Genomic DNA, 27,553 nt, shown 5'->3' on the forward strand with positions numbered 1-27,553 from the left:
AATGTCCACAAAACTACTTCCTGTTATCAATCATACTAAATAACTAAAGCTGATTAAATAAATTAGAAACCACAGTAAATGTTTCATTTAGTTTATTGTAATATTTGACACTAAATAAATTCTGACTTTATTTGATTTAAATAATGATGCAAATACAATTAGATAATAAAAATTATTTCAAATACATATCTTACAACTCAACAAGTTGCAAAGCAGAGCTTAATTTCTTACTTTTTGTTATTTCCACATGTAGCCACATGAATTCTGAAATGTGACATAAAATATTTACTAATACAGAAAATCTGTTAGTTATAATTACTATAATTAGTTAATGGCTAATGGACTTTTTACTTACCTGTTTGTAATGCTCACCCGTATTCTAAACCTTTGGCAATAGGTGTGTTTAGAGTTTGTCTTCTTTGTGTTTTAGGATAGGTTTAACTCACCTGTGTGTCTGGCAACTCAACAAGTGACTACTTGCTCGCTCAACCAAACATACCTGCTCCCTCAGCAACAGAAGATTTCAGAGCAAATGAAAGTACTCTCTCTCTCTCTCTCTCTCTCTCTCTCTCTCTCTCTCTCTCTCTCTCTCTCTCTCTCTCTCTCTCTCTCTCTCGCTCTCTCTTTTCCTTTATTGATTTTTCTTTCTCTCTTCTCTCTCTACTGTTTTCCATAATCACAGCAAGTTATTACTTCTTGCTTATTCCTTCTAGAGGAAGTATGCCATTGTGTGCATCACTGGAAAATCAATTTGCAAAAATAAAAAAATTAAATGAGTCAAATGATATTTCTCAGAAACGCTGTTAGTTGGGAGTTTGGCATGGATTTTGTTGACCCAACAGAATCAAGCAAAGAAAGTGTGAGCATAGTAAAAATCTGACTTCATTCTGCTTTTGCATGTTGGTATTAACACTTCTAAATGCCAGATATTTGAATATAACAATGACTATGTGTTTTGGCCTTCTATGACTCCTTCGTTAGTGAGACACTTGTGCATTGTGCGTTCTTATGTGAATTCAATTTTAGAACTCACTCTCTCTTATTTAATACTGTGCATTTTTATAACCCCTGCTTCAATATTTGCCCCCTTTTCATTTCTCAGACTGATCAGCTGAAGCAGGACTTATCAAAAAAAGAGTCAGAGATGTTGGCATTGCAGACTCAACTGGATACATTGACCAATCAGAATTCAGACTGCAAGCAGCACATTGATGTCCTGAAGGAGTCCCTTTCAGCTAAGGAGCAAAGAGCAAATATCATGCAGACAGAGGTTAGTGAGTGTGTGTGTTATTATATATATATATATATATATAAGTTATTACATTAAGTCAAAGATTCATGCTAATTAATATAGGCAATTATGTACTTTGAATTAAATTTTCTTTAAATTTCATTATATTATATTTTCTAGTTTTCTAATATGTTTTAATGCCTTTTTCATCTAAAAAAGTCTAAATATATACAGTAAGAAGGTAAGAAAGAAAGATAAGCAAGACATCACTCTTAAAATAATTTATTAGATCTACTTGAAAGTTAGATAGCAGTTTTCATGGTTCACACCTTAACACCCAAGTGCTAAGTGCAGACTCATATAAGATTATATGCTGTGGGTAATTTTCCTCAACCTTAGAAATTTAAAGTAGATTGAACAAAATAAATATTTAATACACAGTAGTATATTATATTTATTATATTTAGTATACAGTAGTACCTCAGATTTTAAATCTTGCTTTCCTGATTTCAAGGCAAACGTGTTATCAATACGCCACTTTCCTCAAACATGACCAAGCAAACCGTAAGCTTAGTCTGAAATGCTGCCTACACTTTTGGTTGTAATTTTGATATTGCTGTTTGTTTGCACCATGAGTCATAGTGTCAGGCTTAGCTAATCACCTAATTTCTACTATAATGCGTGTTAGAACAATTGCTCTATTTGTATAAGCAAGTATGAAAAGAATAAAATGCTAGTAACTAAATAAATATGTGAGTCTCTTTTCATTGCCAAATATGACAGGATATTATTTCCTCTTTCCTTTTTCTTCCTTTTTAGACTTCACTAAATAAATAATTATTTAAAGAATGATATAAAACAAAAGTTTTTTTTTTTTCACTGAATTTACATTTGTTTTTATTAAGCTTTATTTCATAAGTATATGGATTATTTATAGGTTGTATATCCAAAAAGTTGGACACAGGTTGTTTTTTTTTAAACATCCAATTTAGTTCCTTTGTTATTATCATAATCATGATTTCAACCATTTCAACTATATATAATAATTGTAATTATGCACATTTAACCACAGAGAGGTCAGGCACTGATGTCAGGTGAAAATGTGTTATTCGCATTTCAGATCATGCCAAACGTGTTAATTTAGGTTGAGATCAGATCTCTGTGCAGGACACTCGAGTTCTTCCACTCCAACCATGACAAGGCCTCACTTTGTGCACAGGGGCATTGTTGTGCTACAACAGGCTAATTCCAGTATGCTACAGCAAAAAAAACCATCATATATAGTTTTTTTTGTGGCAGCAGTTTAAGGAAGGCTATGGTCATATAATAGATTTCTGATTGTCAGATTAAATGAGGGTAAATTTCATGCCTGCTTACACTGGTCCTCATTCATGTTTTGGATTTTAATGAAGCTTATAGTGTTAGTGTAACATAAGTTAAAATGATATTGATGTGGTTAGACATTTCATTTCAATAGTTTGCTTGGCCAAATAACAATCAATAATTGGCTCTCTAGATTTTACAGAGAAACAGCATTTCAACAGCAGCAGCAATTGTTATTAGTAGAAAAGCCAACAAATCTGTTAATCTTCCTTAGCTACTTTTAGGCAGACATGCCTATGTGATTTTTACTTGCCTTTTTGGAATGGCATGCTTGTGTGATTTTAGTGGCCTTTTTGGGAACTGTAATTGTTTAAAACAAGTTGTAGCAGTTCTACTCAGCAAATAATAGTGCTTTTCTACGAGACAGTAGAACAGAACTAGGAACAAAAACAAAATCAAGATTCCATTTTCTTATAAATTCTTGGCTATATATATATATATATATATATATATATATATATATATATATATATATATATATATATATATATATAAAAATTAAGATGAGATTCACTAATGCATTGGCATAGCCAGGAATTTATAAATGGGGGATGAGGAAATGTAGTAAATTAAAAATGAATTGTATAGTCATAGTTTTATTACTTATACATTTTAATTGGAAGTGTTAATAGTATGAATTTTTTATTTTTTTATTATTATTTAAGACACTTTCTGGTGACATTATTGAATGAATTATTGTTATGTTGAATATGATTATTAATTATTATTAATGAGGTCCCCTGGTGGTCTAGTGGTTAAGATGCAGCGCTCCCACCGCTGCGACCCGGGTTCGATTCCCGGTCAGGGAACCATCCCCAGCCACTCTTAGTGCCGGTCCCAAGCCCGGATAAATTGGGGAGGGTTGCGTTAGGAAGGGCATCCAGCGTAAAACATGTGCCAAATCAAACGTGCGGAGGATCCGCTGTGGCGACCCCTAACGGGAGAAGCCGAAAAGAAACTTTAGGTCCCCTGGTGGTCTAGTGGTTAAGATGCAGCGCTCCCACCGCTGCGACCCGGGTTCGATTCCCGGTCAGGGAACCATCCCCAGCCACTCTTAGTGCCGGTCCCAAGCCCGAATAAATTGGGGAGGGTTGCGTTAGGAAGGGCATCCAGCGTAAAACATGTGCCAAATCAAACGTGCGGAGGATCCGCTGTGGCGACCCCTAACGGGAGAAGCCGAAAATAAAGTTTTTTTATTAATGGTGCCATTGACTAGTGAGGAGAGAGTGTTGAGAAGATTATATTTGAGCAGCTGATTAGTGAGGAAAATTAAAAAGAGAAGGTTGGATGGTGTGGAGATAAAGTGAAGCAGGAAGTGGATAGGATTATTAAGGAGGAAGTGAGAGCAGGGATTAAGAGGATGAAAAGTGGACAGTCAGTTGGACCAGATGACATACTGGTAGAAGCATGGAGATGTTTAGGAGAGATGGCAGTGGAGTTTTTAAGAAGATTGGTCAACAAGATTCTGGAAGGTGGGAGGATGCCTGATGAATGGAGAAGGAGTGTGCTGGTACCGATCTTTAAGAACAAGGGAGATGTGCAGACCTGCAGTAACTACAGGGGAATAACATTGATCAGTCACACCATGAAGTTATGGGAAAGAGTAGTGGAAGCCTGACTGAGGGATGAGGTGACCACCTGTAAGCAACAGTATGTTTTCATGCTGAGGAAGAGCACCACAGATGCCTTATTTACTTCAAGAATGTCGATGGAGAAGTATAGAGAAGGTCAGAAGTAGTTGCATTGTGTGTTTATGGATTTAGAGAAAGCGTACGACCGAGTGCCGAGAGAGGAGTTGTGGTATTGTATGAGAAATTTAGGTGTGGCAGAGAAGTATGTAAGGGTGGTGCAGGACATGCATGAGGACAGTGTGACAGCAGTGAAGTGTGCAGTAGGAACGACAGACTGGTTTAAGGTGGATGTTGGACTGCATCAAGGATAGGCCCTGGGCCCTTTCCTGTTTGCAGTGGTGATGGACAAGTTGACGGACAAGGTCAGACAGGAGTCTCCATGGACTATGATGTTTGTGGATGATATTGTTATTTGTGGTGAGAGTAGGGAGCAGGTTGAGATGAGCCTGGAGAGGTGGAGATATGCGCTGGAGAGAAAGGAAATGAAAGTCAGTAGGAGTAAGACAGAGAACATGTGTGTGAATGAAAGGGAGGGCAGTGGAGTGGTGCAGTTGCAGGGAGAAGAGGTGGTGAAGATGGAGGAGTTCAGGTACCTGGGGTCAACAGTGCAAAGTAATGGAAAGTGTGTTAGAGAAGTGAAGAAAAGAGTGCAGGCAGGGTGGAGTGGGTGGAGAAGTTTGACAGTAGTGATTTGTAATAGAAGAGTATCTGCAAGAGTGAAAGGGAAAATTTATAGGACTGTGGTGAGACCTGTGATGTTGTATGTTTTAGAAACAGTGGCATTGAGTAAAAGACAGGAGGTGGAGCTGGAGGTAGCAGAGCTGAAGATGTTTGTTGGGAGTGACGAGGATGGACAGGATTAGAAATGAGTTTATTAGAGGGACAGCGCATGTTGGATGTTTTGGAGACAAGGTGAGGGAGGTGATATTGAGATGGTTTGGACATGTGCAGAGGAGGGACATGGGGTATATCAGTAGGAGAATGCTGAGGATGGAGCCACCAATAAAATCAGATCCAACTTTCTTTTACTTTTCATGCAGTAAATCTTTAGTACTGATCTCTCTAAAATTAGAAACTAGCTAACTGAATTATAGTTTAATACAGAAATAAAAACTGTGCATGATCCTGACTGGTTAATCCTATTTCCTGTATCAGCTGGGGGTCAATAAGATGTGATTAAACAGACTACCAGATCAGTTTTGGGTGGTTAAATTTGTAATGGTAATGAGTCTGGTTGACCTTTTATAATCACGCTTCAGTCCAATTGCTGACAATTCCACTTTTTTGATGCTGAATAACATATTTTTGTAATAATTGCACTAAATGGTGTTCATAAAAGGCATAATAAGTGTTGTATATGTGTGTTAACCATTTATGAAAAAGCATTTGGTTTTTGGAAATATTTCAAGGGGAGGTTATTCACATCTGAATTTGGATTTGTAACTGGACAGTAGTATGCTATAAACTGTTAGCCATCTCACATAATTCTCTTTTTATGAATTGCTGGCGTACATGCATAGGACAAAAGGGCACATGAAAAACAGACATGGAGTTTGGTATTTTAATATACAATAGTTTAATATACAAACATGTAAAAATTGCAGCATTGTTTATTCACATGCTAGTCATAGGTTTTTGTACTAAGGTATCAGCTGCAAATTAAATGCAGTGTAATACCAAATCCACGTATTATATATCTAAGGAGGTATTTTCCTGCATTTTTAAGGGTAAAAATATGGTGACTGATTGGCCAGAAGGGGTCATGCCTCGTTTAAATTGTTTACCATATGGTTCAATCTGTTTCTGCATAAAATAAATTTAGCTATAGAGCTTCATCGATACACATCAATTGCATCCCTGATTCTAACCACTAAATACTGTTTTTGGAGACTTTAATTCTGACCATTGTTCTAGGCAGGTTTTTTTTTTCCGGATGACTGCTTGTGTGCACTTACTTACACATTCATATACAACACGCAAACTTTTTTCACTGTCAAAAAACGAAACCTTAATTGGCTATTAGTGGCACTGTCTCTCGGCGTCTGGCTTGGATGCTGCTAAAAAGAAAGTTCGACTGAGGGCAATTGTGCAATTTTCACTGCTTATTAAAGCACAGTGACACGTTGGTTAAATATTACTTTATTTTACTTAACGTGGCGTAGCATAAACCACATTTTGTAACAGCTGAAGAAATCTTTATTGCTATGTAGCAAAACATCTAGATGGATATTGCTGGTTAAAAAATTCCTGAGAATGTGTATTTTTTACGTTTTGAGTTTTGTAGCTTTAGGTATGCAAAGGTACTGTAGACTATCAATGTTAGATGGAACAGTTGTGTAAGCATAATATTGCATAATTTTTTTTAATAATCTAACATTGATCTAACAAATATCAATAAATATATAAATTACAGGTGTTAAGCTAAAACTATACAACTAATAGACTAAATAATAGCTACAGTTGTTCTGCGTCTGTATAAGTGAAAAATGTTGAAAGATTCTGGAATTAAAAAGGTTTCATTGTTTGAATAAATTAATCGTTTTTGCTCTTGAAAATTTTTCTTGAAAAAGGATCAGTGGATGTAAAATGCTTAAAACCCCTCATATAGAAAAAAACAGTTAAGCAAAGACATTAGCTGGCATAAAGAGGAAAGAGGTTTATAGATGTATAGTTTATAGATTTCCAAGAATTTATTGAAGGGATTTATATCTTTCTGTCATTTGCTGACTGTACTATCAGCTGAACTTAATGAGTTAGGCATATGGCATGCTCAATTCTAGTGGCCTTATAAATCTATCTATCTATCTATCTATCTATCTATCTATCTATCTATCTATCTATCTATCTATCTATCTATCTATCTATCTATCTATCTATCTATCTATCTATCTATCTATCTATCTATCCATCCATCCATCCATCCATCCATCCATCCATCCATCCATCCATCCATCCATCCATCCATCCATCCATCCATCCATCCATCCATCCATCCATCTATCTATCTATCTATCTATCTAGTGCTTTCTTGAACATCTTAAGTTTTTAAAAGAGAAGTGTATCCAGTTGTATTTCTTTGCAAGTGTGTAAAAGGACTGAACGCATTAGCTATAAAATATTATTTGATGACAAATGAGATTATCTATTTAGTTGTTCTTTGCACAAGAAGCTTGGGCTAATCTGGATGCGCAAAAGAAACATGACAAGACGGTGTGTATGTGCATTCTTTATCTAGTAAACATTCATGTGGATGCAGCTTTTGCTTTTAAAGAATTGTTTCTAAAGGGAACTATATATTATATATTATTATATATAACTCATGTTGTTGTTAATAAGTCTGCACAATGTTAAAAAGAAATCTTTGCAGATTTCTGATGGGTTTTTAAAAAGACCAAATTTAAATGGCTGTGGTCTCCAAGGCGGTACACAGATTTTTCAACTGGCTGTTCAATTTTAAAGCATTGTACAGTCTTTCAGGCTGAGTAGGATTTTTATATATACTGAAAGCTGCATTTTATTTTATTCTTGAACATTAATCAGATGTAGTCAGGTCATCAATCTTTTTAATCTGTTTTGAAGCAATATAGAGAAATGGCAAGATACTTTCCTTACTTATGTATTCTGCAGTTGTGTCTATATTTTCTCAAGCAAAGAAAGATTACAGTATTAAACAGACTTAATTCATTTTTATATAATTTTAACATTTGAAAGCATGTTTGTTTCACTTATTTCCTTCTTATGTTCCTTCTGTGTTTTGCACAGAAAATCAGAGAAACTATAATCTGGGGCTGCAATTAACAATTATTTTGATAATTAATTAATTAGACATTATTATTATTATTATTATTATTATTATTATTATTATTATTATTATTTAATTATTCAGATAGAAATTATTGTTTTTAAATTAGATGTTACTTACTTATTATAACAATTCAAAACCGTAATTTAGGGTATCTTTAATTTAGACATTTCAAAGCTTATAGTGGATGTTTGTTGAGGAGGAAATGGGGGATTTCTCCTTTAACAAATTCACTCATACTATGATGTTTCTGTAAAAAAAAACAACAACAAAAAAAAACAGCATTTGAGTATGAAAGGTTAAGCAATTTGTGTAAATCAACATTTGTATTGTTGTATTGTATTGTGAAGATATAAGCATCTAGAATATATAATAAATGTAATTTTGTATAATTATAAATATGCATAAAATGCATTTGAAAACAGATAAGTTACTGTTGTAGAAAACAAATGCTATAAAAAGATAATCAAACGCAGCAAGCTAAGAGCATAATTAAATAAAGAAATGTATATGCTGTGTATATATATATATATATATATATATATATATATATATATATATATATATATATATATATATATATATATATATATATATATATATATATATATATATATGCGCATTGGTGTACAAATACATCATCATTTGCTGAAAACCACAACAGTGGCTAAAAATGTTCTAGTTTACTGCTGCTGTTATTTGCTGCTTTTAGATTTAGTGTTTGTTCACGCTGTTTTAATTGAATTCATCACGTCGAGTGACCTGATTGGGCAACCTGATGCTCGCGAGTCACAGCAGAACAGATCCAGTGCAACTGTCCCAAAGATACAAACAAACAGTTTACACAATAGCACTTAATTAAACAAAACCTTTTTTACATGACGAGGATTATACACTTTCTCCTTACCGTGATGTTTTGCTTTCATCCGTGACACCAGGGTATTTTCTTTTCACGTGCTCGTGCATCACTGTGGTACCTCCATACTGCATAACTTCCAGGTACAGATTTCTTTGTTGCGTTTTATTTTAAATGAACCCATGCCTTGCATTTAATATAAAATGTTTCAATGCCTTTTGTTTAATATAAAATGCTCTTATGCCTTGGATGATTTGGGACGCACACTTTTTCCTGCACGCGGTTGACCCTGTACTATCGCATGTTATGTTGCTGTCATGCTAATCTGTAACATTAGCAGCCCAACTAATCGATAAAAGCATTCGTTGACAACAAATTTTATTATTGATTTTATCGATTTGTTGTTGCAGCCCTACTATAATCCCCCTGCAGTAACAAAGCAATTTTGTCACAAATAATGATCACACCTGATGCTCATGGGAATTGTATGCAGGCCATATACAAAATCATCCACAAAAATCTATTCCATCTTTTTTTTGCATTATATCCTGGTTACACTACTGCACCTAAAAAAAGAGATCTCTCAGACACCAATACACACTTGATGTCTCTTGAAGACTATTCACAGAAGTGTTGCTTTCGAATTCTGTCCTTTGTCCTGGTTTCCCCTCAGTGTGGAAGCTGGTTCAGTGTTCTGAGGTTCCGTGGCTCGCTTTCAAACAGGTCAGATGGAGCAGTGAGCAGTGGGAGCAAAGCAGCCCAGTGCAAAACACACACCCCGTCCAAAGAAAAGAGCCTCTGTGTTTTGGAAGCAGTGGAGTGTCCATGTGGAAAAGCAATAAAGAACTGTAACTAAGGGTAAAAAGAGGCAATGATGAGTTATTTAATGGTTTACACACAACCATTTACATTATTGACCCATTTTGCTTATTCATCCATTCTTATATGCACACACAGGACAGATGTGCCAGAATGTGGCATTGCTTTGTAGTTGTCACTTGTATAACACACCTTACTAATAAGAGCTTTATAGATGTAACGAATTATAATAATATTAATACAATAGTATTAATAATATATAATAATACACTATGATATTGAGAAACTGTATATTTTGTTTAAATCATTGTAGAACATTGTTGTAGTGTGTATTGCAGTGTGTCCATTTTGCATTACATCTATATAAGTATATAGCATATTTATATTATCCTCTTAATTATCAGTGCCTGAGATAAAACCTTTTTAATCAACTAATCAAATAACCACAAAATGCATGACTGACTCTAACTGACATACCTTGACATTTTTTTCACTTTTCCCTTCCCCCTCTCGTGCTAGCATTCAGTCTTTGTCTCTTGCTCTCTTTTCCTTTCCTCCCCCTTCTCACCGTCTCCTCTTTATTTTTCTTTGCCCAAGGGGCTTCAGTAAATGAAGGGGGTCCACTGTGCATCACTTATGCTGTTGACATGTGGTAGCAATTTCCCCAGGTTACGTTAAGCCTACACTCACACACACACACACACACACACACACACACACACACACGCACACACACACACACGCACACACACACACACGCACACACACACACACACACACACACACACACACACACACACACACACACACACATTCTCTGTCTCTCTTTCTGTTTCTCTCTGACTCGTGTGTGTTGTATATGAACTGTCTCACCAGATTTGTTGTACTTGAGCTTGGCCATTTGTGCCATTTGTGTGTAAAAATGCACACAGGTATGTTATTTTATTAACACTGAATGCAAAGGCCTCAAAATTTAGAAAGTTTGACATAATTAAAGAGGTTTTTTTTGCTTTATTACCCTCCCAACAAAAACCCACACAAAGTCAAGTTGTCCAAGTTTCATTCATCTGTCCTCATCTGTTCTATATGAGGCACGTCCAGAGGCTCCGGCAAAAGTGGTCTCTTTGCTTTCACAAAAGAGACGGAAAGAGGGAAAGCCAAGAGATTGATAAGGTTAAAGTCTCCTCTTTACCTCTTTTCATCAATCACCTAAAGGAAAACACCTTTGCACCTTGGCTGCTTTAGTTTATAAAAAACACACATACACACACAGACGCGCATACACACACATGCACACACATGCACACACATAAACAGTAACAGCAAACACATTTTATTTCCATCTGGGTGCCAAAAAAGTTTTAGAGGTAGCTAAAAAAGGAGAAGAAAGAAAAAAACCTCTGTCTAATTAGCTCTATTTGCTTCCATTCATCCAGCCAATGAGTTGACAGTGTAATGGACATATCAACCACACTGAAAAGTGTGGTTGACCCTTGGCCTGGAGTCAGAGGTCATCCAGGATCTAAATGTTCCTCTCTGTGTGAGAGGTGTATGTTTGTCTGTGTTTCTCGGAACTTGTATTGGGGAGGGGTAGAAGCGCTTATTTTAGAAAGATAGTTACGTTCATGCTGTTTTTAGCAATTGGAAAAGGAAGCTGCATTCACTTTTGTTAATTCCGCTACATCACTTAAATATTTTTTTTCAATGACTGATCATTTCTTTTTAACCTTCTTGACCTTAATGTACAAAGAAAGATTTTTTATGTAATAACGTTACCACATCTAATTTCCTAAAACTCATTTTAAAACTTTTGAACCATTTGAGCCTCATTAACAACATTGCAATCATCTGTTACATATAAATATCTGGGCCATAGCAACAGCCTTGTGTATTTTCTTAGGACCTATGGGTATCAATCCTTGGACTTGATTCCCAAACACAGAATGTTTTTCATGTGTTTATTAGACATTACTTTCTGCATGTGTGAAAGAAAATTTTGTTTGTGATCTGCAAAAAGACAGCCTGTCTGCTTCTCTTCCGTAGTCATACGATCAGCCTAAGTGCAGAATGTAGGCTTGTGTAATGAAAATTTACAGTGTAAAAAATCTTACCTTTGATTAATCCTCCTGCTACCTGCCATTGTTTGAAGACGGAAACCTTCGAGTCGTAAAAACGTCAGGGGCAAAACGAAGATTAGGTGCAGGATGTGAAGGGGGGAAGCATTTGGGAGAGGGCAGGAAAAATAATCAAGTGTCGAGCGGCTTATACCAATTTGAAGCATGTCCCATCGCCGTGCTCCGAGCTGGGTGATAATGATGATTAATGGCAGATAGGATGCTGTAAGTGAGACTGTGTGTATGTGAAGGTGGAAAATATGACCACGAAGTGAGCTTTAAATGTTTCCCTGTAGAGCAGTGGAAGCCTTGTGATCATCCTGGACAACAATAATGTATTTTTGTGGTGAGGTAATTGTTGCTGCAAAGTAATAACACTGATGGACTTTATTTTGAATAGTGTGTACTGTGAATTATCACCCAAACAAATAAATAGACCAGCTAGTGTCTATTAAAAGGTGAATCTATATCTATGAATATATATATATATATATATATATATATATATATATATATATATATATATATATATATATATATATATATATATATATATATAAATATCTGAGGATATATTAGACAGATTGTTTGTGTCTGGCTGCATAAATGTATTTTTTAATTACAATTGAAAATAAGCACTGCATATGCATTCATTTATGTGAGAAGTAGTAATAAAACAAAAAGCGTAGACTTGCCGTGTGTTATTTGGTGAGTAAAAGGAAACGTTTATGCATAACTTCCATTGTTGAACAGATCTGATTTTTGGAGAAGGTAAAAGCAGGTGCATCAAAGGGCGCTTGCTATTGACTCTCTACTGCAACTGATGTCTTATGTTGGGAATTCTTGGGGCATGATCAGGAGGAAAGGCCACGTGAACCTGGGCAGAAAAAAATATTATTACATGTCTGTGCTTGTCACAGTGGTCGCTTAGCGGTTAAGGCATTGGAAAGTTGTGATAAGTTGAAAGCATAGCCCTTTTAAGGCCCTTACCTCTTACCTGCTCAGTTGTTTAAAATGTGATACAAGCAATGTTCCTTAACTACTGTAATTTGCTCTTCATAATATTTCCTTGCAACTTTTAGAAGTGTAACTTAGTGGATGACAAAGCACCTTGGTCCAAAAGTCATTGTTTTGAATGCATCACACATGGCACTGTCCAGAACGGCGTATTTGTTGTTGCCAGTCTAGCTACTGGTATGTTTTGGGGATAATGACAGAAACTGGAGAATGTGGAGGAAATCCATGCAGGTGGAGGGAAACAAGCACAACTACACATAGTTTTGAACCAGGATCCCTGGAACTGTGGGATAATAAGTCAACCCTCTGTGTAACTGTGCTATGCTTAACCTGATTCAGATGAGGGTTACATGACAACCAGAAGGGCTGTAGCAAATACAGTTGCAAAATAGAACACTTGAAAGGCATGAAAGGAATTTGGAGCGGCCATGGAAGAAGACGTTCATGTTGCCAAAAATGATAAAGAAAACTGGTCTGTGCATCAAGAGTGAAAGACAAGACCATGGACAATCTGTACTGAACAAGTGTATACATATTATGGGTAGTGATTCAAACAGTGGACCAGCCCAGTACTGTTAAAAAATTTGGGGACACGTGGGGGTATAAAAATCCAGTTTAGCAATCTAGGAGAACCTTATTTTAGAGCTACTGCTCCTCTGAATTGAGACAAACAAGTTCCATTGGTACCTTCTGATGTTCTTGATAGAGTTCTGTCTCTCAAAGTCAAATCAAATTATGGAGATGTTAGGACAGACTTCAGGCAAGTTGTAGAGACTATATACAAAACTGCCTGGGAACATCAAGTGGTTAACCCAAGAGATGTGGACGTAGACAGCAATGATCTGGGCTGAATGTATCAGGCTGTTTTCATCTTTAAAACAAACTTATATCTGTCATCTAAGGCTCAGTTAAAGTTTTACCTTTAGGTTGAAACCCATTGAGAATTTCTACCATTTTAATTTCTACCATTTGTAACACCACTATAGCTTATGATGGTTCTGTATCCATTACTTAAAGGCACCTAACATGGAACATATTTAGAAAACATAATCAAAACACAGTTTCTCTTAATGTGTGGCCTATCCATCCTACATTCTTTTCATCTCACTATTAACTGTTTGGATGAAACTGGACATTTAAACATCCACCGCACACCTGTATACATGCTTAATTATGCAGTAATCCAATCAGTCTAACCTATTGAACATTCAAATGAATGGACGTTTGGTGCAACTCAGATGAGGATGGGTTCCGTTTTGAATGAAGTTCCTCTCAAGGTTTCTTCCTCATGCCATCTCAAGGAGTTATTCCTTGCCATAGTTGCCACTGGCTCACTCATTAGGGACAAAATAACAATTAGAAGGAAAAATGTATAGGCACTAAACTTATACCTATTTTTATACAACCACTTTATCGCTGTAAAGCTGCTATGAGACAACGTATATTTTAAAAGCGCTATACAAATAAAAATATATTGCCGGCAACACAATACAAATAATCTGGCAGATACAGTTCAAGACCTTTAGTTAATGTTCAGAAATGGGGATATGTGATCTCTTTGAAATCAACTGGGTTTCATCCACCCAGTTGCAACCAGGAAGGCCGGAGGACCAGATGGCATCACAGGTCGGGTTCTAAAAGCCTGCGCTGACCAACTAACACTGAGATATTCAACCTCTCCCTGGAACAGTCTGTTGTCCCCTCATGCTTCAAATTGTCCACCATTGTTCTTGTCCCGAAAACACCCCAGCCCACCTGCCTCAATGACTACTGCCCTGTAGCCCTGACCTCAGTAGTGATAAAGTGCTTTGAAAGACTTCATCACTGCATCACTACCAGACACACTGGATCCTCTACAATTTGTGTACCACCAGAACTGCTTTACTGAGGACGCCATTGCTCATCTTCTTCAAACAACGATGAGCCACCTGGACAGAAAAGGGAATTATGCAAAAATGCTGTTTGTGGACTACAGTTCAGCATTCAACACCATAATTCCCTCCACACTCAAGTTGGAGGTCGTGGGACTCAGCCTGCCGCTGTGTCAATGGATCTTCAACTTCCTGACAGACAGACCACAAGCCGTACGGGTGGACAAACACACCTCATCCACCCTCACCCTCAGCACTGGAGCTCCCCAGGGTTGTGTTCTGAGCCCCCTTCTGTACTCACTGTACACATATGACTGTGTGGCCACTTCCAAACTCCACCACCATCATCAATTTTGCTGACAACACTGTTGTGGTGGGCCTGATCACCAACAACGATGGGACAGTGTACCTACAGGAGATTAAAAACCTGGAAAGATGGTGCCAGGATAACAGTCTTCTACTGAACGTCAGCAAGACTAATGAGTTAGTGAACATCATCACGAAGCAGGAGCAGTCATACCAACCGCAAACATTAACAGGACCACAGTGGAGAAAGTGGACAGTTTCCGATACCTAGGTGTCCATATCACACAGGACCTGTCTTGGTCCTGTCACATTAACACCCTGGTGAAGAAGGCTCGGCAGCGTCTGTACCATCTGAAAATTTTAAATTGTGGCTTGCACAAGTATCCAACTGCTTCAGATTCATATAAGTTGAAGAAGTGAAGGTTGCATCATATCAACAAAGCAAAAGCTAAATCAGGCCCACTATCTGTAAGGCCAAGAGTGTAACAGCGAAACAGAACGGGCGATTCATCTCCAGGTCAAGATCTCCAAATAACACTTCATGACTTTCTGTTCTCCCCTTCAGCCACTGCTTGTAACCTTGGGGTAACTGGGACAATGAACTGTCCTTCTTCCAACATGTTGCTAATGTGTCTCGTTCTTGTAGATTTCTTCTCTACAACATCAAAAAAGGATTCAACCATTTCTGTCCACAAAGAGTCCCTGACTATCTTCAAGCGACAACTGAAGACCTACCTCTTCCTGAAACACTTAAATTAGCACTTTCCAAGTTTCTAGAATTCGAGGGTTATATTTATATTAAGTTTGTAATCTGGCGTACCAGTGTATATTTATTCATTACTAAAAACGCAAAGCACTTTTGTACGTCGCTCTGGATAAGGGCGTCTGCTAAATGCCGCAAATATAAATGTAAATGTAACTGAAGAAATTAGAAACTACAGCAGCTGAGAATAAGGTGTTGTGCTAGATAGTTTCTTCAGGAGCTCAGGACTATTGATTACTGAATGTATCGAAAGGTGGATTAAAGGAAGCTCAAAAGAGCTGTGTGAAAGTATGAATGACCCTGTGAAGATGTGGTTTTGTCACAAGACTAAGATGAGGTGCTGTATTTGGACAAATTTTAAGTGCTGTGTTTTGTAGCCAAATTGTATAACAATTTATACAACAATTAACACTTTTCCTGAAGTGAAATAAGGTGGTGGCTGCATTATGATCTGAGTGATGCTTTTCAAATAAACAATTTGGAATACTTGTAAGAATGTTTTTTTTTTTTTTAAGATCTGCTGACAATTATTGAAACCGACTGTCAGGGCTTTAAGGCCACTTAATCTGAGCAAATGTCCTTAGTAATTCAAATGAATCTGATGATTTTAAAAGGGGTTGAATAATTTGAAAGACACTTTGTGATGTCCTATAGTGGGTGTGCATATACTTTATAATTTGATGCATGCAAAAAAAATTAAAATAAAAAAGGCAGATAATTTGTTTAACAGGATACATGAAATATTCTAAGGAGTCTCTAAATGTAGCAATCCTATTAATTGAAGCTTAGTTTATAGAATATATAATTATAGTCTATTTAAAATAACCAAAATATCATTATTTAAGTAACCTGTAATTTAAAAACTATCCTGTAGTAATTAAGCATTACCTTAGGGGTAGATAAATAAAAGCTATCAAATTAATGGTGTAAATGCTCAAAACATTATTGATGAATTCGATGACAAATTTGATAGTAGCTTTCACTGGAATTCAAATTTACAGTGCTTGATCATATAATAATTTGTTAACTGGTAAACAGGCATTAACAAGTTATAAATTAATGCACCTAGATCAGGATAACATGAGAACATTTATAGAACTTAAAAACAATATTGCCTACACTGGTAAAAATCTTGAATAAATTATTTTCTTCACATTTTCTCTGTTAGATCTGTCTGTAATAAACTCAGTATCTGTTTAAGAGCATTGAGTTTAAACTGCCTCAGGGCATAGTTAGGGTGGGGGCGGTGGGGGTAGGTTTTGTTTAGATGTCAATCTGTAGGGGTGAAATCAAAGGCAATCGAAAGAAAGCTGACTGAAATAAAAACAATCTTTTGTATGCAGTATGGAGGTGATGGATACAATAGATTTTTGATATGCCTGTCCATAACAAATGTATGACTGTGTGAATGAAAAAAAATGCAGAAGCACTTGCTTTTCATTATAATGCATCCCTTACTTGTTACTCACTTAAACCAATTACTCATGATTCATTAATAAATACTTCCCCTTAGATGACCAGCTATTTCTGGCAGATGTCCATGTGCATTTGGCATGAATAGAAAGATGTTTCATAGCTACACGACACCTGACTTTTAGAGATTATATCCAGTAATACTCGTCCTTCTTTGTTTTCCCAAGCATATTTTGCACATTTATAGACCTGAAACTCTCAATTCAATATTTCACTTGTAATCTCATCCAAAAAGTTGCATTTTTATGCATAATTTGTCTGACTCGTCAGGTCTTTGGAAGTTTGTAGAGCTACTGATGAAGACCAGACAGACGCTGGAGTCAGGCTGCAGAACCACTTCAAATATAATCGCAGATATTTTGAAGAATTACCTCCTCCTAGGCCCACATCTGAGGTAGATTCGGGCTATTTCTACTCTTTCTGCGGCGTCTCAGCTGAGAGAATGTTATTAATTGTTACATAAACAGCAATTATTGCAGTACTGCACTGCAAAGCGGAAAATGATGAATTTCACAGCAAATGTATTCAAATAAATGCATTTTAATGAGTGTGGTGTGCCACTTTGCTGTTACAGATGGAGAGAAAGAGGCAATTCAAAAGAGAAATGCTTAACAGCTGGTATGAGCAGGGATCCTCCATGGTTCAAAAATGTCACTTGTGTTTTTTTTTTATGGTTATAGGGTTGGATCTGCCATAAGAATATATCCATAAGAACCACTAGCAATTTATAATCTCCTATGTGTAGTTCTGTTTATATGCTAAGTAGAAGATCTCTGGCCTGTGAGATTCTGAGGAAGAGCTCTCGGGTGTTGTGTAAAGAATAAAACAATTTTAGAAATAAGCAGAATTTCAGAAGATTTTCAGAAGAAGATTTCAGTTTTCTTGTGTTTCAAAGTATCCTTCGATTTTTTTTATTTGTCTCGTTCATTCCCTCTGCGAACCAAAGGCCAAAAAGAGAGTTGGCTGTCATGATCACTCTGACCATATAGTGGTTAGGGGATGAAGAAAGAAGAGAGGAGTGTGTAAGAAAACACACACTTCATGTCCTGGCCAAGAATTAATAGTTCTGCAAACCGCAAGATCTTGAAAACGTATCAAGGACTTCCTTAAATGATGTGGTGCTGAGTGAAAAGCAGGAGAGGCTATTGCAATGGAGATGTTTTTAATGTGTGCATGTGTGTCTGTGAGTGCTCCTAGACACGCCTCGATGCAATCTTCCCTGGCTGGACTTTCCTTTGTCCACATTGGGTTTAAGGCACACACACACACACACACACACACACACACACACACACACACACTTATACATAGATGAAACCTAAGTCATGGATGTACGTAATTCTCCAAAAATGGCCAATAGGAGTATCTCGTTGTTGAGCAAGATTGCTTGTGGCCTTGGCTGTTGCTAATAAAGCATTTTGGCATACAGGAGCAACAATGCCATGCTAGTTTTGCTGTCTCTGCATGTCTTCACTCTACCATGAAGCTAAGGGATGCAACAGCTCTAAGAAGCTTGTGCAATTTCTAAAACGATCAGCTACTTAAATCCCTTTCCCACTGATCTTTTAGTGATTTAAAATACTATATGTATTATAACACACATAGAGGTCTGTTTACAGAGCTTTGTGAATGCATATGTCTTGGGCAAAAGAAGTGCTTGCCATGTTTATGTAGCTAGAGTTGGCTAAAGAATGTCTTTTAAACCACCTGAAGCTTCCAATAAAATACATAACTGTATGCACCAGCGTGCAGATGTGACCACACAGAGACACGAAAAACCCACATGCACACAATCAGCTGCATGTGTCATAAAAACACACAGACACTCATACATCTATACACAAACGTACATGCACATAGACGTGTACAATGATCTCATAATGATATCATGTAGAGATGGGATTTAAGATTGTCCCTGAATAGCATCCAGATTTTCAGCATTGTTGATACTGACCAGTAGAACAGATTGACCATGTTTATCCAGATCTCCCACTACACAGGCTGCACAATCTCACTCTCTGATTCCTAAATGCAAATGCATTAGCTCATACGTTGTGTATACTGTATGTAAGCCTGTGGATGTGATAGAGAAAAATCTTTTTATTCTTAATTTAGATTGACATTTGAAGCATATATATATATATATATATATATATATATATATATATATATATATATATATATATATATATATATATATATATATATATATATATATATACACACACACACACACACACACATATATATATATATATATATATATATATATATATATATATATATATATATATATATATATATATATATATATATATATATATATAAAACTGAGACTGTATTGTTATCTTGTCTGTCTAATTTGATCTCAGAACTCGTTCTTGGAAAGCCGTACTTTAAACCTTACAAATATGAGTCCAATTTACAACATCATAAGCCTGGAGTTTACTATTGCATTATCATTTAACTCTACATGTACTTTGTTAAAAAAAACCTTACATATAAGGTTAATCAGGCTTAGTTTATTTTTACATCAAACTCCAGAATGTAGAAGAATTTTGATCTTAGTGACTTGCTGGTGCCAGGCAGGTTGATTTAAGTATTTCAGAAACTGCCGATCTGCTGTGATTTTCAGCCACAGTAGTTTCTTGGCTCATAAAATTTAGCTAAAAAATTAAAAATAAAATAAAAAGTCACCTAATCTTTTTACTGTTTTAAGCTGTCCAGTTTGGTTAAGCCTATGCCCATTGTAACCTCATATTCTTGTTCTTTGCTGATCGGTGTGTAACCCAATATTGTCATCTAGTGTTGTAGCTCATCCACCTAAAGGATCACTGTGTCATCCTTGCTGAAATGTTTGTTCTGCTGTTTGTAAAGAGTATTAATTTTAAGTTTAAATAGCTTTCCTTAAACTAGTCTGTTTATTTCTTAATATCTGACCTCTCTTAGTGACATGGCATTTTCACCACCAGAACTGTTAAATGTTAAGAAATAAATGTTTTTTTATTTTTTACATTATTCTATTTAAACAGTTTCTGAAATAGTCAAACCGGCCACAGTCACTGAGATTGCATTTTCCCCCCTATTTTTATGTTAAATGCAAATATTAACTAAAACCCTTGACCTATAATCTACCTGATTCTATGTCATGTGCCCATGTTACATGATTAGCTGATTGGATAATTGCATGAATGATCGGATGTTCCTAATAAAGTAGCTGGTGAGTGCATTTGGGTATGTTTATACCAATGCCATGGTGACCCATGACCTAGAGAAATTTTGAAAGAAAATTGAAACGGGGAAGACACTGAAGTGATTTGCTAATTTGGCAAAAGACATGCAGGCTAGGTTTTTTTTGGGAAGTGCTTTAAAGGCCAATTTTATCTGCATTTGAGAACATACCATGACTCACACATTCTCCTATAGCTCACGATAAAACCAAGTAATCACAGCAATGCATCATTTAAAGCTTTTTTAATAAATTGAATTGTCACAGTGATAACTTTCTGGAATGTTCATGGACTACTGCACAGACTGCTCTTTATCTCTATGTGCAGCATATATTTTCATGCTTGCAAGTAAGAGAGTAACTAACATGTTATTTATGTTATTTATTTCATGTAAGTGTATGTGAAACTGAACATATAGTTTCTGGTCAAATTTTTAAACTAATAGAAAATTTATATTAGTATTATAGCAGAATCATTCTCTCTTTATAAATATACAATCTATAACACCAGTGCTGTTTTATTCATTTTTTAATAAAATCTACTACCGGCTGGTTAAATCAAAATAGTAGATCCTACCTTAACCATAGATTTACAAGAAGAAAGACTTATAGGTATAATGCTTCCAATCAATAAATGTTATTTCTAGTCTACTATGTTGATTTGAATAGTCTGTAAATCATGCAAATCTTTTTTGTGCAACAGACATTAGAAGCAGCTCTAAATAATGACATTTAATAATTTCACAAAGCCCTGCAATAAGGTTTAATTTGTTACAAGTCCTTTTTTATTTCAGTTACAATTTCAGTTACAATTTCCAGTGGCATTTGAGTCATTTTAAATCCAATATAGATATAGATGATGAGGCTGAGGAAGGCATTAGTATGAAAGTTAAAACTTTTAAACCGGATCTGTTTAAGCAGATAAGGAGGAAAGAGAGATAGACAGATTCAAAGACTAAAGTGCTGCTAAAGTAGTCTCTTTTTTCAGGTAAAAGTAAATTCCACCTTGTGCCACTATTAGCAGCAGGTGAAAGAAATGTTATTCTAATATTTTTTTTTATTAAAGAAGTATAACCCAGTATAACAGTTTGTACAATAGAAGGTCACATATAGATTATAAACATTGTCATGCAAGTCGTTCTAAGTGCATGTTTTCTTTAATCCGAAAAAAGTGCCTAAAAAATGCAATTGTAGTTTTTCTTACTGGTTATTGTGCACATTGGCTGTATTTTATATAAAGAGGCCCACATGCAGTGTAGTATGACAGATTAAAAAATTAGCCTAGGCAGACATGAGTGATTTCCTGCTGAACTGCGGACAAATTCTTCATAAGTTATTGCTTGCCAACTGACTGCGGATTACCCGTGTCATTGGCAGCAAAGGATGCCAGCAGATAGATTGGCAGAGAGAGAGAGAGAGAGAGAGAGAGAGAGAGAGAGAGAGAGAGAGAGAGAGAGAGAGTGACAGACTGAGATAGTGTTCTTTATCATGAGGCTGGGCCGCTGCCAGAAAAGCAATATGAGATGAATAGTTTTCCATCCTAAGCTGAGTAGGTCTTTGCTCTCCTGTAATTCTCCTGTAATGGGCTTTACCTCAGTAAGCATGCCTGCCCCCTATCTCTTATTATTTCAGATTCAGTCACTCTTATACTCTCTTAGATCTAATGGAAACTGTATACCTGTGGTAGCAGAAAGAAAGGGTGCATTCTTTCTTAAGCATGTGCTAAAAGCAGCTAGTTAAAATTCTGGGAATCATGTGTCATTTTACTCGATTTATCATCTGCTTAGACATTTGAGCAATGGCTTTATACAGCCTCCACAATGAAATATTCTTTATTTTGTATTTCTTATACTCTCATAGAAGATTCTCTTTAAATTGCATCAGTTTTTTTTTAAGAAATGAGTAAATATGTGATGCGCAGTGTGTGTGTGTGTGTGTGTGCATGCTGTACATCAATATGGATTATGTTTCTTTGTACACTATCGTACACTTTGTACACGATTCGACATTTGCAAATAGACATTACTATTCTGTTTTCTATTTTTTAATTGATCAGTTAATATCACTGTTCAGTACAACAATTTATGGGCATTCATGTATTCTTTTTGATTATTTAACTCAGATTGATGCTCTGAGGTTGCGTCTGGAAGAAAAAGAGTCCTTCCTAAATAAAAAGAGCAAGCAGCTTCAAGATCTAACAGACGAGAAAGGCACTCTGAATGGGGAAATTCGCGACTTGAAGGACATGCTGGAGGTGAAAGAGCGTAAGATCATTGTCCTGCAAAAGAAGGTTAGTGCCAAAACACCCGCATTGAACCTCAATGAAAGACAAACATATGTACTGCTGGAATAAAAATGACAATAATATTGGAGATGACTATGACTTTATGTAAGTGTAGTTACATAAACAAGGGTGCCACTAGTGCTGATATCAGAAGTATGATTTTAAAAGCTTTGAAATGAGTGCAGATTTCACAATGATGCTGTTGACAGAATGATGGCAAAGATTGTGTTTAGAGTGATGATGGCTGTACTAATGTCAATTTATTATTACTTCCTTTATTTTCTCTTGCCATGCACAAACCAGCTTAATTCTGCTGTAATTTCTTCAAAGAAAACACTTTATCAAACTACAAAAGGACTAATGGCAAACTCTATTCTCTAATTTTGTAAAATGTTTCTTTCCACATTTGCACTAGTGAGTTGTTATTTTGCGTTGGTTTTGGCTGCCCCCCTGGCTCCACTGCCCTGTTCCTGTCTGGGATTGTCCCAAGCAGTTGTGGGCTTTTATTCGGTTTGGACCCTCCAAAGCCCAGATTGCTTTTGGCTCATGTTTCTCTGTTCTGAGTCTGACCCAGGTTGCCCTGCACTCGTTACTGTTTGCTTTGGGTTCTGTTTGCTCGTTAGCTGTCCTGGGTTTTGGCCTGGGTCATCTATGGCCTTACTTACCCTGTCCTTTGGTCTGGGCCATGCTACATTTGGACCAGCTTTCTGCAGCCTTGGCCTGGCTGTAAAATAGGATGGGTTTGGATGCCATTTTGGCCTAAAGTTCTTTGTGTAAAAGAAATGTCTATTTTAATTAGCTGAGTCAAGGCAAATATGATACATGTGAGTTTAACTGTGTTATTGTTATTGTTGGATTACATTATGGAGCATCAGGGCTAATGTACCCAAAGGATGTCCACTTACCCTTTAATAGATTAACCTGCTGTCTCTGTGATTCAATTACAGTTTTTGATTAAAAGGGCAAAGCCTGGTAAGACTTAATGAGCACAGACACTGACCTCTAAAGCCTGCATTCAAGCATGTGTGTGTATGTGTGCTTAACGTTCTTGTGTTCTCTCTTATGAACCTAATGATTGTTATAAGGTTAACTGCACAATTACCTGCAGGGAAACATCCTATTGCTGCTCTGATCCAGACACAATGACCTCTCCTAAGACATACGCAAACACAAACCCTTTTTTTTGCCTTGATTTCTCTTTCACCTCCTTAATCCTGATCTATGTTTTTCTTCCCACACTCTTGTGTGATCGGTGTCTTAATCTTTTTGCGAACTAACTGAATTAGTGTAGTTGATCCACAACTTTTATTAGGATTCTCTTTGAAGCCTTAATCAGTAGAGTAATTCCTAGGCCTCAGTTAATACTGTATACTTTCTCTGTAACAACAATGCCATTCGAATGACAGATTTCAGGTCAGAGAGTCCAATACTTTTGGCTAAGCATCCGACTTGGCTGTTATGAGGTCCACAGGCCACAGATCAGTAATCTCTCCAAGGCCAACCTATTATAGTGACTTTTAAAGCTTTTTCATGTACAGTCACATACATACCTGACTAGCCCCTAGAGCCTCACCTCAGCTTATAGCAGGGTGCTAACAAGTTTCAGTGATTGCAGATTATTTATGAGGTATGAATTGGAATTGGCACAGTCTTTGGTTATGGTATTGTCTATCTAATGCGCTAGATCCAGCTTGTTTTTCTTGTGAGGTGTGGGACTTTTTTAAACAGGAAATTGGGATATTTTGTCTGGACAGAGTTAGAAATCTAAAAGCAGAGGCCTCGTAAAACAAGTGTCAGCATTTGTACCAATATTTCTCTCGCTCTCTCTCTTTTTCTCTCTTTCACACGCACCCACGCACTCACTCACTCACACACACACACACACACACGCACACACACACACACACACACACACACACACACACACACACACACACACACACACACACACACACACACACACACACACACACCATGTTTTTAAATTTGTATTTCCCTTCCATTGCTTCATGTTCTTTTTTTTTGCCAAAATGAACATAACTTGATTTGCACAATCATTGCATACACATTTGCACATCCAGCTCAAACACTGCAGCTATAATGCTTAGCCTAACTTTTCTTCCCTACATTATACCAACATTCATTCAAGACTTCTCATCAAAGACATTTTTCAAATGTGTTTCTTAAATATTTCAGATGTTTCATACAGATTTGAATTGATTCTTTCGAGACAAACGTGACGTGTTATTAACGTGTTGTGTTAGTGTAGTTATAGCAAAACAAATTTCACATTTATCCTTTCTATAACAGTAACAAACATTGGAAGCATTTTTTTTAAATAAGTAAGTTTCATATTATGTGTTGCAGAGAATATTTGCAGATATGGTGCATTCAGTCTTTTATTTTTATTTTTATTTTTAAACTTCAATGCTATTGATTCTTAGGGAGTCTTAAATAAGCAATACTAGAATTGGGAATTTTTTAAAGGACAAAGGGCATTGGAGTTTCTCTGTAACATGACAAGCTGCATTTGTCAGTTGTTTTAACAGAGACAAAATAGAGAAACTGATGGTAATAGTTTGGCGCCAGGCCGCATCACAACACCAAGTTGTCAATTATTTTTCCATAAAAATATGCATCACTGCATTTTATTCTGTACCTAGAACAGCTTCCCGTAAGTTTGCGCTCTCTGCCGACCAAAATGACAGAGACCATTTAATAGTTCCTCACAAATTGGTCCATTGAAAATGCCACAAAATGTTTAAAATAGCTGTTCAGAAACTAGTATGTGATTCAAATCATTTAATCAATTCCATTGTATTTTTGTCTGATATTATATTCATCTGGTCATCTAAGGTCTGTTCTTTTTGCATTATCTGCATTATGCAGGCTAGAATGGTGGACCTGCATATGTTCAGTAAATCATATAATGTATCAAGTCTGGTAGGTGCTGATCCAAACTTCACACTTGTTATATCAAACAATCTTGGCATTTCTTTCTGCATTTTTAATCGACATCTTGAACAAATGAAAGCTCCAGTGTGCACAATAATATAGACAAAAAAAAAAGCTTAAAAAGTAAGAAAAGCTATTTATGTGTATAAATGAAGAGATATCTATTTGTATTAACAGCATTTTGTGTTTGTTCTATGACAAAAAAAGCATTTTTGTTTATGAGCTCTCAAATATAAGACATATTTTACTCTGGGTAGCATATTAATTCTTAACCTGATGAAGTGTTAAATGTGAGCATACAGCATGTTGTGTTAGCATTATATAAGGAGCTATACGTCAAAACAAATTTCTGAGATTTCACAATTATTATTGGGTATTGAATTCAAATAGATTTAAGATTTATACTGCCATTTTTTTTTTTCCCCCTCTGAAGGTCTACAAAAAAAAAAAAAAAAAAAAAAAAAAAAAGGAAGGTTACCATTTTAATGCCACACTACTGTTCGCTATATTGTGATACATATTATAGGGGTCGAGAAATGCCTTCAGACTTCATGCTAAAATCATTTTTAATGTTATAATATTTTAAAATTGATCACCTTTTCTGTACTACAGTCACTAATACTATGAGCAAATTAATATCTGTTGTGCAATAGATGTGTGATTTTAAAAATTGACAACATTTGAAAAATGGTACATTTAAACAAATATATCAAATACAATTTTTCTGGTAGTTCTGTTGAAATGTTGTTCTCTGCTTGTTCAATAAATAAAGAAAAAATAAGAGAAAAAGGCTGTTAACAGTTACAGTTTATAAACAGTCTTATAAAACTGCACTTTTCCAGGCTTGTTTTAAAGTAGGTTTCACATTTCAGTAATAGCCTGGATATTTAATCTATAAAGCTTGTTTGACAAAAGTCAGTATGTCTCACACAAATGAAATATAAAACAAAACAAAACAAATGTAAAATATAAAATCACTAAAAACATACTAATATTGTTCTTACATAGTAAAAATTAACTTATAATAATAAGATTAATAAGAATGTATTGTGTCTTTTATCATTATTTGTTGGTTCTGAGATTATTCTATGGAACCCTGCATGCTTGAAAATATTTATATGACTTTGTTTAGAACTCTAAGCTGTCATTTAAGCATCAGTTTTGCATAGAACATAAATATTTTTTCTCATGTGCATCCTCTACACTAGCACTATCTGTGCACTTTCAAGATCACTTTCACAATCATATATCATCGAATAGAAATCATAGAATTTAATCTTCTTCTTCTTTCGGCTGCTACCATTAGGGGTTGCCACAGTGGATCATCTGTCTCCATACTACTATGTTCTCTACACCTGCCTCTTTCAAACCAACTACCCGCATGTCTTCCCTCACCAAATCCATAAAACTCCTCTTTGGTCTTCCTCTTTTCCTCCTTCCTGGTGGCTCCATCCTCAGCATTCTTCCACTGATATACCCCATGTCCCTCCTCTGCACATGTCCGAACCATCTCAATCTAGCCTCTCTCGCTTTGTCTTCAAAACATCCTTCATATGCTGTCCCTCTAATGAACTAATTTCTAATCCTGTCCATCCTCGTCACTCCCAATGAAAATCTCAGCATCCTCAGCTCTGCTACCTTCAGCTCCATCTCCTGTCTTTTAGTCAATGCCACTGGCTCAAAACCATACAACATCGCAGGTTTTACCACAGTCCTATAAACCTTCCCTTTCACTCTTGCACACTCTCCATTACTTTGCCCTGTTGACCTTCAGGTACCTAAACTCATCCACCTTCACCACCTTTTCCCCCTTGCAACC

General features: G+C 36.1%; 1 protein-coding gene across 10 annotated transcripts in view; it reads left to right on the plus strand.

Annotated features, from left to right (window-relative positions):
• Window positions 1-27,553, plus strand: part of LOC310733293 (ERC protein 2) — a 223,756-nt gene that overhangs the window by 32,081 nt on the left and 164,122 nt on the right. For 7 of the 10 annotated variants that reach the window (XM_083554436.1, XM_083554438.1, XM_083554442.1 and 4 more), the window contains 3 exons: window positions 431-538; window positions 1,103-1,270; window positions 22,618-22,785. In XM_083554436.1, coding sequence (XP_083410562.1) covers window positions 431-538; window positions 1,103-1,270; window positions 22,618-22,785 — 444 coding nt within the window. The remainder of the gene's footprint in view (window positions 1-430; window positions 539-1,102; window positions 1,271-22,617; window positions 22,786-27,553) is intronic. The other 3 variants (XM_083554440.1, XM_083554445.1, XM_083554437.1) reach the window with 1 other exon arrangement.

Source organism: Silurus aristotelis, assembly GCF_946808225.1.
Source record: "Silurus aristotelis genome assembly, chromosome: 11".
In the NCBI taxonomy this organism is placed as follows: domain Eukaryota; kingdom Metazoa; phylum Chordata; class Actinopteri; order Siluriformes; family Siluridae; genus Silurus; species Silurus aristotelis.